The following is a 10,550-nucleotide window of genomic DNA, read 5'->3' as shown; positions in this document are numbered from 1 at the left end:
TGAGGTTCAGCAAAGTTACATAGCTTGCTCTGGGTCCCTGTAGCAAAGCAAGGATTCAACCAAGAAAAAAAAAAAAAAAAAGGCTCTAGCTCCACAGTCTGTAATGTTAACCACTGCCAATGAATTCAAATGAATTCATGTGTTCCACAGATACCTACTAGATACACCCCATGTATCAGTTACTACTTTGTGAACAAAGTGGACTGGGTTCCTCCCTCATAAAACTTACATTTAGAACTAGCAAATAATTCATATAATGATTGTAGATGTTGGGAAGAAAAATAAAGCAGAATAGAGGCTAAAAAGTGATTTGATACTTTAGAGTGGTCAGGATAGGTCTGAGGACATCTGAACAGAGACACCTGAATCAAATAAAGGAGTAGTTGTCAATAGAAAGGCTTGGAGTTAGATAGTTCTGGTAACTGCAAACTACTTATATGCTGTTATGTAGCCATGGGCAAGTGTGACAAAACTTCTCTGAGCTTCAATTTCCTCACCTATAAACCGGGGATAATCTAAACTTCCCCTGCAGACCTGTGAGGAAAAGGGAGAGGTATGTGTGTAAAACATCTGGCTTGAGGTCATCTCTGTCCTAGGCCTACAATATACATATGCTCCAGAGGCCCTGCCTGCCTCCGCAACTTCCAAAGAACCCAGGAGGCTCCCGTGGCCCGCGCACACCCCCTGCCGGTAGGATATTGCACTGCAGCTGTCCCAGTCCCTTTCCTCACCTCTTCAAAAAGCCTTCCCTGAGCACTGCCAGTCACCAGGGAGGGATATGAACAGGAGGCCCTCTCACTCTCTAGGTGCTAAGTCTCGGGAGTGGGCCCAATGTGAAAGGAGGCAATGACTCCCCAGAGAGGAAGTCCTAGCATCTGAGAAACTACAGGAGCACAATGAGGGGACAATTAACCGTACCCAAGGGGAGTTAGTAGGTAACTCCTAAAGTAAGCCCTGAACAATGAACAGAAGTGGACATGAGGGAGGCATTCCAGGCAGAGGGAACAGAACATACAAAATCAGGGAAGCATAAAAGAGGACATTGGCTTGAGGTGCTGCACTTGATCTGTCACATTTCCTGAGCTTCTTGCCAAAGCAGCTTGGTTCAAGAACAAAACCAAAGGAAAGTGATTCCCAGGGCCCTCATAAAGCTAGATCACCTGCCATCCTTGGAAAAAGCAAATCTTTTCTCAAGAAAAAGCTTTATTTCCTGAGGGCACACAGGGCTTCACGTGCCCTGTGTTCCCACAACTAGTCTTTCTTACCCTTGAAGAAATGGCCCATCCTGTCTCGGTCAAGTGACGACCTTTGTAACCTTGGCCAGCTCTTTTCTCCACTGTACCTTGGCCTCCTCCTCCGTGTAGTGGGAAATTAAACCTTGTCTGCATCCCTCTTGAACAGCCATGAAAGCTCCTGGCACTGCAGTGGGTAGGACCCAGGTGACGTGAGCCCCTCTGGGCAGTCCTGTAGGGGGACATGACACTACAGCCTGGTCCTCTGAGACGGACCAAACTGCACCCTCTACCGCCCACTGCTCACAAATCCCCATAAAAGTCAAGGACCCACACAGTTTTGTTTTAGGTGTTTATTAAATGGGCCATACTGCAGCTGGTTTCTAAGTGCAAAACAACATAAATTTAACAATAATAACATAGCCAGTTAGACTGTGACAAGCTTTTTCTCTCCTTAAAAAAAAAAAAGAAAGAAAAAAGAAAAAGACAGACTTAAAACACACAATGGAGGATTAAATAAATAATACTAAAAAAAAAAAAAAGAAAGAAAAGGAAAACCTGTTAAAACATGCTTATGTTTACTTCTGTGCAACTGCGTGCCAAGAGGAAACATGATTTTCTGCACGATGAAACATCCCAGCATGTCTCCTTCCCAAATAATACTGACAAAAAAAGAAAAGACGTGGGGCTGACTCATCAGTGCTTGTAGAGGCACTACTAAAAATCCCTTTGATTGGAGCCTGGGGCTTCCTGCTCAGCACACCTGTGTGTGGCCCGCGAAAGCCAAATATCCATAATAATGTTAATATAGAAAACATTAGTTTAAAAACAATGTGGAATGGCCTCATTAACGCTGCGGGGCGAGGAAGCAGAACTGCCCCGTACTCCGCAGGCTCAGTCCAGGGAGGCCGCAGGCTGCAGCGCGTGGCCACGGCCACGGCGAGGGAGGGCACCAGCTTCAAAATAAGCGGCACCAACCTCGTCTCCCTCTCCCTATCACTCTTTCACATGAAAGTGTGTAAAAAGCAAATCGGCAAATAAACTCTAAAATAGATTATTTATTCCAAAAATCCTCTACTTTTCTTTTTACAGTGAGTGTACATCTCCTCTCCATCTCCTGCACAACTCGCTTGAGTCCCTTTGGGAAGAAGGGTCAGAGCTGCAGGGCGAGTTTCTGGGTCCTGCTGCTAGCTGGTGCTGGGAGGTCAGATGTCGATGCCCTTGACAAGGGAGGTCTCCAGCGTGATGTTGAATTCCTGCAGTGTCTGCAGCACGCGGATCAAGGAATTGACAAGTGTGTGGTCTTTGATCAGCGCCACATCCTCATACATGTGTGCGGTGATGGGACAGTCAGCCAGCAGGGCAATCCAGTGGTGTAGGAGGTGATCTCTGGCAGGGAAGGATCAGTTCAAATGGGTCCGAAGGGAAGGGAAGGGAGACGGTTAGTGCAAGGCCAAAGGAGGAAACCTGCTCCATCACTCCTTGAACGAAGTCTGAAGGTGACAAAGCAGGTAACGCCCCATAGCCCTTTTTCCCTCCCCTAGGAGCACTTGTCAAAGACTCCTTACGTGGCTTTAAAGGCTCCCACAGGGGGCTACCCAAGCCCAGGGATGCCAACCCAATCTGGCCCAACAGGCCCTTTCATCTCCCACAAAGGCCTGCTCCTCCTACCCTGTCTCCCCCTGCCCAGACTCCACCAACCAGACACCACCTCCAGTCAGTACCACTTCCTCGAGCTCAACAGCCAATCTCTCTCAGAGCATCACTCCTGCCACAGCTATCACCACCAGGAGTACTACTATGAGCTGACGTCCACACAGCACTTAGCATGTGCCAGGCACTGTTATGAGAGATTTAACCTTCATGACAGCCCTGTATGAGGTAGGTGAATTAGTGCTATTATTATCCCCACTTTATAGATGAAGAAACTGAGGTTGATAGAGGTCACGCAGCTTGCTCAAAGGACACAGCTAGTAAGTGGCTGATCTGAGATGTGAACCTGGTGAATCTGGTTCCAGAGTCTGTTTTTAACCACCATGCCAACTCCTTCCCTTCCAGGGCCTAAACAAAAATTGCCTTAAGTTTATTTGGCTTTCATGCTCTCACATGACCCAGTGGAATAACCCCAAACAGTCTTGCACACTCTGATGCATACCATCCATGAGATCAAATTATATGGTTTCAGTCCCCTGATTAAAAATCAACTCTGTCCCAGCTCCTCCTGGCCCCTTATCCTTCTTTCAGTGTTTCCCACTACTGCCCTTCCCACATTCTACCTGTTATTTCCTAACTCCACATCCTTTGCTTCCTTTTAGGCCTCTCTGCTAGTTCTGACTGCTTCAAGCTCCCTCCCCACTTCTACCCTTCCCTTAAGGCTCACCTCAAATATTGCCTCCTCCCTGAAGCCTTCTCTGATCTTTCTCCTCTACATTTTCAGCAACGCATTATGAATGTGGACTTTTTTGAACTCTCCCAAACTTCTGTATTTAATTAGGACAACTGAACTTCTAAATGGTAGGGACCCTGTTTTATTCAGTCTATTTCCACACCTTCCATGAGGCCTGGCACATTCAAATGTTTGTTGAAGCAATGACTAGATATATATACACTCTGTTTCACATTTTGTCATTGGGGTACTTTTATTCCTTCCCATCAAAATGTGGTGCATCCTCCCCAATTACACACATGCTCTCATCCCCACCCCACAAACATGCATGGTACATGAAGGAAATGAAGAGCCTCTATGAAGCCCTCCGAGGCCTCACCTGCCCAAAGGCATCTGGTCATTAGGCACTCCCCACCCCCTGCACCACACTAGGCCTCCAACACCACCTGCAAGGCTGGCTGTGTGCATGTTGGGCCAGGAGGCTGCAGTACCTGGCTCCCAAGCACACCAGCATCTGAAACTTGCCATCCTTGCCGATGTTCCGGGAAGTGTTGTTGATCGCAGTGATAAATCGGCAGAAGTTCCGGGCCCTCATATGCCAGTTTTCCTCAGGGACAAGTTCATTCTGCTCCAAAGTCTCATAATAGGTTTGTGCTTTTTCTGTGAAGAGGAGAGAAGCTTGCCAGTGACAAAGGCTCTCAAAACCAACCTATCCCTCATTGTTCTACAGGCTATTTGCCATGGGTCTCTTTATGTCAATGCAGGTAACTTAATGAGAATAACATGAGTGTTCTGACATCACTGGTCACATTTCAAAATGATCCTTCTGTTTCCTATCTTTATGTTTTAAATTTCTCTATGTGGCCCTTGATATAAAGATGGTCCTTTCTCTAGTCTGAAGATAAAACAAAACTCTTATTAAAGGAGAAGCTTCTTTTTTTTCCTTTAATTTTATTTATTTATTTTTAATTTTATTGAGTTACAGTCAGTTTACAATGTTGTGTCAATTTCTCACGTACAGCACAATTCTTCAGTCATACATGAATATACATATATTCATTTTCATATTCTCTTTCACTATGAGCTACCACAAGATCTTGTATATATTTCCCTGTGCTATATAGTATAAACTTGTTTATCTATTCTATATATACCTGTCAGTATCTACAAATCTCAAACAAGGGAGAAGCTTCTTGCATGAAAATTCTCCAAGTGGCTGTAACATAGGGTTTGAACTCCAATACTATCAACTGGCCTTTTGGATCTATGAGCATGAAGTGTCACGTGTCACCTAAGCCTGCACTATATAAAAGAAGCCTAGAAAAAATCTTTCCTGTCCAGTTCTCAGGAGGTTAGGGGTGAAAGGTGGGAGAGCTTCTGTCATTACCTTCAAGAAAAGCTAAAGCAGACAAACAACAGATCTAATCTGAGAGTCACCTGATTTGGCCTCTGCACCTCAGACCCCAGTGGTCAGCACCCACATTAGACTGATGATTCCCCATGTCTCTGCACCCATGCTTTTCCTACCCTCATACCCTAGCCCAACTTACCCAAGAAATCCCAAATGAAAACATTTTTGAAGAGCCGCGGTGATTTAAATCCATGCTGGAAAGCCTGTTCCAGGGCTGAGACAAGGCCACATTCTCCACAAAGCAGTAGCGTCAGACTACCTCGCTATAGAAGGAAACAGGGGAGAGTGCCAAGCTCACCTCAGTAAGATGTCCTCCCACCACTGCATCCCAAACCCACTGCCCATACCTGGGAGGGCAGCAAAAGACAGGCAGGAACCTTGTCTAGCCCCCCCTCAACGTCTGGAAGGGCCTGGCTCAGAGTAGCTCTCAGTGAACAGCTGTTGAATGAACAGATGAAGAACCTTGAGGCCCCAACAGGGGACAAAGCCCATGCGGCCACTGTTCAGGGAGACAAGACAAATCCAGAAGAGGACAGAAATACACATGGTTCACTGGACGCCCAGGGACTCTGCTGGTTTGTCAGTGTGTAAGGAAAACGGGATAACCCTAAAAGAAGCCTCCAGGGGTAGGAATCTGCTCAATTTCAAACTAATCAAGGCACACACTCCGCGCTGGGCTGTCCACAGCATATGGGCCTGGAACAAGATTATTCTCTCTTATTCACTGTAAGATCCTGGGCTGGAGGGCAGGGAGGCTCACCTCTTTCTCAGGCTTATGGAAATGCTTCACGATGCCATTGACTGCCTCGCCGATGGACTCCTGGATCTGCCCAGTGTTCAGCTCTGATAAAAATCAAGCAGTTATCTCTAACCAATCTCGGAGGTTAATAGTGCTTAGCTGACTAAGCAAGACTGAGGACACAGGGAAGGCCCACAGGAAAGGTATGTCAGCCTGGACCCTGGGAAGTGGCTCTTGCCCACCCAATTCTGCTGAGCTAGCCCTTCCTAAAATCTTGGGACAAAAAGCAAAAACTAATACCTTAGAGTTCTGTCTCTAAGAGATGCTGGTAAAATTTATTCTCCACTTTGCCCTGGAATTTTTGGCAACCAAAACTTGACTGTGAAGCCCAGGAACCAGGAAGGGAAAGGCCAGAAAGTAGACCCCTCTCCTCTGCAGGACCACATACAAATAGCACAGAGGACCCAGGTCAGGCTTCAGGAGCTCCCCTCTCCTTCCTGTCCTCCAAAGAGAGTACCGAATCCTCCCAATGATGCATGAGGAGGGTGACAAATGCCTGAGGCTGCTTTGTTGGCAAAGGTGGTCCTTGAGGCAGCTGCACAGGCTGGGATCTGGGCTCCCTTATCAGGGCTCCCAGAAATCTGCCTATTCCCCAGGCTGGGCAGCATGAGGGCCCAGCCCCGCTTCCCACTCACTGGGCTTGTTGTTGGGTGAGATGGTAACGAGCCTCCGGATGACGCTGGGAGACTGCTGCAGGGGCGGGGTCCGGCACGGTCTCTCATCCACCTCGGGCTGGGATGTGAGCAGCTCCCCAACCAGGACCCGCTCCAGGCTTCCATCATCCATGCCCTTCCCCAACCACCGGCCACATGGGAACCTGAGGGTCAGGCAATGCGTCAGAGCTCCAGCTCCTCCAGCGTCCTTCCCCTTGCTGCTCAGCAAGAACCATCAACAAAGCCAATCCCTGGGGATCAGCTCTGAAAGCCAGTTGGGGAGCCCTCAAGGCCCTGCTCATCATCCCACCATGTAGCATTAGGGAAGCCACAGCGGTATCATACACCCTCACTTGGAAAACCCTTCTATTTCTTTTCAGGGCATGAGGCAGGGCCAAACAGGAAGTTGCCTCAGCCTATGACAACCTAAAAGGTCCCCCTGGCAACCCCACATAACCAAGCATCAAACCCAGCCTCTGGGAGTACACCAAGCCCCACTGTCTTAGGGCATAGCCGAGGGAACACTTACTTATAGGTATGTCCAGTGATCTCATTCCTGACCAGCACATACTCCACCAGCCACTTGGCATACAGCCCAGAGTTATCATGGCCTATCTGCACAGTGGTGAGCTTCCCCAAGTTCTGGCACTGTGAGAGAAGAGCCAAATAGAGAAGATGAGGTAGGTCAAGAAAATAGGAGAAAAGAGCAAAACACCTTAGAGGCACAGATCCGACTGGCTGCCTGCAACCTGGCCCCCCAGTATCTGCAGGGGCAGAGCTCATGGCTTCCCCTACCACCAGAGATGCGGGTACAGCACTATCTCACAAGGATGATGCTGAGAATGAAACAGCCTACTCCCTCGAGGAAGACTAGGGCCTGGGAGCAGAAGGCTCTGGAAGTGGGACAGCAGGCTGAGGTCTCTGTGAACACTTGGGCTCAGCAGCTGAAAGGACTCTTAGGGATTTCTCAACTCACCATGGACAAGGAGGCAGGCAAATCCAGATGGGTAGGTGCGTTTCAGCCAGAGACCATTTAGACAGGGTCTAAACTCCTTGGGTCAACCCTTGGCTCTGGCGTCTGATCACTTTGGGGCAGGTCAGCTGTGCTGAAGCATAACACTGTACAGAGCAAGGCCTCAGTAAAACCCTGCAGAAAGCTCCCCAAAGTAGCTGTTGAAACTCAGATCTCCACAGAGCCTGGGGCTGTGGTCCCCAGATCCAGATAATACATACCTCAAAGGTCATCTCTAACACGTTCCTGGGAATCTGCAGGATCTGTGTTTCACCCAGTTCTCCTGATATGCAGATCCATGGGTTGGCGGTGAACATGGAGCCACCCAGCTTCTTGCTTGGTACGATCAGGATGTGGTAAGGAATCACTAGGGGAAGCCACAAAGGCATTGAGGGGACCAGGAATCCCTCCCATACCTGAGAGGGCCCTGACCTGCCCCAGGTGTGCTGGCATGATTATGGCTCCTGGTTCAGAGCCTGGAGCAGCAGGTCCCAAGGACCTAGTCTCTGATCAGCTTAGACTATTAGCCAATCTTCCCCTCAATCTCACTCCTCCCAGGGTTACCACCCAAACATCCTAATCTAAGTCCAACTGCAAGCTCAGAGCTAAGTAAACCTACTCCTTAAACAATATCACCAACTCAACATTGTACTAAATTACTTTTCAGAGCACTGTTCTATCATCTCATGGACTCTAACAGCAATCTCCAGAGAGGCCAGGCACGTATCACAATGCCTCTTCAGAAGCACTGAGAGGGAAATGGCTCGCCTCAGGTCTCCGAGGTTCCAGTCCAGTGCTGTTTCTACTGTAGCCTATAACCCTTGTCTCTGAGAGTGAGGATGAGTGTCATACAGAAACAAGAGTCCACACCACTGAGGCTGCTGGGTCACTGGCCAAACATCTCTCCACAGAGCAAATTCAGACTACCCCCCACCAAACAGAGCATCCTGGCTCCAAAGAAAGATGAGGCTCCAGGGGTCTTCCTTAGACCACTTTGAACCTTCTTCCTCACTCTGCAAATAGGGAGACTGAGGCCCACTGCAGGGATAGACACTGCTCACAGACACATAATGAGTTAGGGTAATACAGGGCCTGGACCCAAATCTCCCACTGCCATCTGGAGTTCTTTCTGCTACTTTAGGAAGAGTGGTTTTTTTTTTTTTTTTTTTCTGGGGGTTGGTCTGAAACCTTCTGTGATGCTGAATGACTCTCTCTCAGCCCAGAACAAAAGGGAGACTTCTTTACAGGTGTGCAGAGGAGGCAGTGAACTTCACCACCCCACCCTACCCCACTCTACCTTAGGTACCCAGAGCAGTGCCAAGGACCATAGTGACAACACAATGGCCAAAAGCACTGAGCTCCCTAGTTCAGAACAAGAAGAAGTTTCAGAGGGAAAAACCACCTCCAAGGAGGGCAAATGCACCTCTATCTCCATGGTAGAAAGTACAAGCAATAATCTTTTCTTTAAAAAAGGAGACAGCCTCAGGCAGGCTCATGAAGACTGGTGCTAAGAAGGCCAGTGGGGAGCACAGGGCTACTCACAGATAGTTGTGAAGACATTGGTGAAGCAAAAGTAATCGACGGCATTGAAAGAGAGGAGGTGATAGAGGAACTGCTCCTTCTCGTCATCACAGCGCAGGAAGGCGTAGCGCTTGTATAGCTTTCTGTCAGAGAGGAGGCAACGCATCAGTCTCCCAGCCCAAAGGAGGGGAAAGAGGCTAGCATTAGTCAGTTCTGGAAGGAGACAGTTAAGGGAAATATATGAAGTCAAGCTTCATAAAACCTAAAAAAGGAACAAAGCCAGCTACCTTGTTTGAGGGCCAGAGGGAAAGTGGCTTAAACTAGAGCAGGAACCACAAAAACCAAACTCTACCTGTATCCAAGGGTTGATGTTACTATAATGTAAAGTGCCAGAGTCGGAAGATCTCCTTTCCTAACTTGAGGACTGGAATGAAATTTCCTCAGGGATGACACAGGCCCTCCCAGGCTTCTACAGGGCATCGCCCCAGTGTGTGGTGTGGGAGTAGCAATGGTAGGAGGTCTGTGGTCACCATTCCTTACCAGGGCTTAGTCTCTGACCCTCAGCAGACCTGAGAGCCACGAGTCAAACCACTGCTCTGAATGTGAATTTAAGCCTAGAACAGCTACAGAAGCAAGGAGTGAAATGATCCAGTTCACAGACAAGGAAGAGCTGCACAGATCATGTCCTTCCCCTCTTTTCAAACTTCCTCCCACCCCCACCCATCATCCACTGCTCCCTCATCAAAGGCCAACTCTTCTGCCTGACACTGCAGGCCCTCTCCGCCTGCAGAGCCATGGTGCCCTCCCCAAGCAGTGGGGACACAGAGAAACAAATGCACAGGCCCCAAGCACAGAGAAACACACTCAGAACAGAGGAAAGTCCCTGTCCTGGCTGCCAAGACTGTCGGAGAGGCATGGATTCAACAGACCTGTGAGGGTCTACCCAGACAGTTTAGAAGGTACTTCCCACAGATAATTTACCAAACAAGGCCTACTATGTGCAGGTGCTGGAGAGTGAAGCACCTATCCTCAAATACAGTCTAGATGAATACATCAGGCAAAGGCCACAGAGTAAGACAGGCCATAATGAGCTGCCAAATGAAAGGCTCTCTCTGGGCACTTAGAGCTTCAATGGTCCTAGAGCAGGAAGGCCTGAAGGACAGCATGAGTTTAGACAGAGGCTGTAAGAGAAGGAGAGGGACAGGGTATTAAAGCCAGTCTGGCTAGAGCTGAGAGCCCAGGGGAGCAATCAGTTAGCAGTGAGGCTGAAAAGCGTGGCTAGAGTCAAATGAAGGCAGGCCCTAAATATTCAGGCGAGGGAGTTTACAATGTGCCCTACAAGTAGTAAGTTTCTTAGAAGTAAAGGGAAAGCCATGACCAACTTCAAGAAATTTAAATTTAGCGCCGCTGAAGGGTGAAAGGGGCATGAGGGTGAAACCTAGGCAGTGGCAGCAGGTAAGGACACAGGTGGAGTAGAGGCCAAGGACCTGAAATGTGTATGTGGGAGATAAAGCCAAACAAGGAGTCACAAAGACT

General features: G+C 48.4%; 1 protein-coding gene across 4 annotated transcripts in view; it reads right to left on the bottom strand.

Moving 5' to 3' along the window:
• Positions 1–1,570: 1,570 nt before the first annotated feature.
• Positions 1,571–10,550, bottom strand: part of DENND5A (DENN domain containing 5A) — a 76,560-nt gene continuing 67,580 nt past the window's right edge. For 2 of the 4 annotated variants that reach the window (XM_032489049.1, XM_032489050.1), the window contains 8 exons: positions 9,036–9,157; positions 7,715–7,860; positions 7,011–7,129; positions 6,464–6,645; positions 5,790–5,872; positions 5,169–5,292; positions 4,144–4,278; positions 1,571–2,621 (listed from right to left, as the gene is read on the bottom strand). In XM_032489049.1, the coding sequence (XP_032344940.1) occupies positions 2,542–2,621; positions 4,144–4,278; positions 5,169–5,292; positions 5,790–5,872; positions 6,464–6,645; positions 7,011–7,129; positions 7,715–7,860; positions 9,036–9,157 (991 nt within the window). In that variant the 3' untranslated portion in view covers positions 1,571–2,541. Of the gene's footprint in view, positions 2,622–4,109; positions 4,279–5,168; positions 5,293–5,789; positions 5,873–6,463; positions 6,646–7,010; positions 7,130–7,714; positions 7,861–9,035; positions 9,158–10,550 lie in introns of all 4 variants that reach the window. The other 2 variants (XM_032489047.1, XM_032489048.1) reach the window with 1 other exon arrangement.

Source organism: Camelus ferus, chromosome 10 (genome assembly GCF_009834535.1).
Source record: "Camelus ferus isolate YT-003-E chromosome 10, BCGSAC_Cfer_1.0, whole genome shotgun sequence".
Lineage (NCBI taxonomy): Eukaryota > Metazoa > Chordata > Mammalia > Artiodactyla > Camelidae > Camelus > Camelus ferus.
The sequence above is the reverse complement of the archived record's forward strand: the minus strand, read 5'-3'. Positions and strand labels throughout refer to the sequence as shown.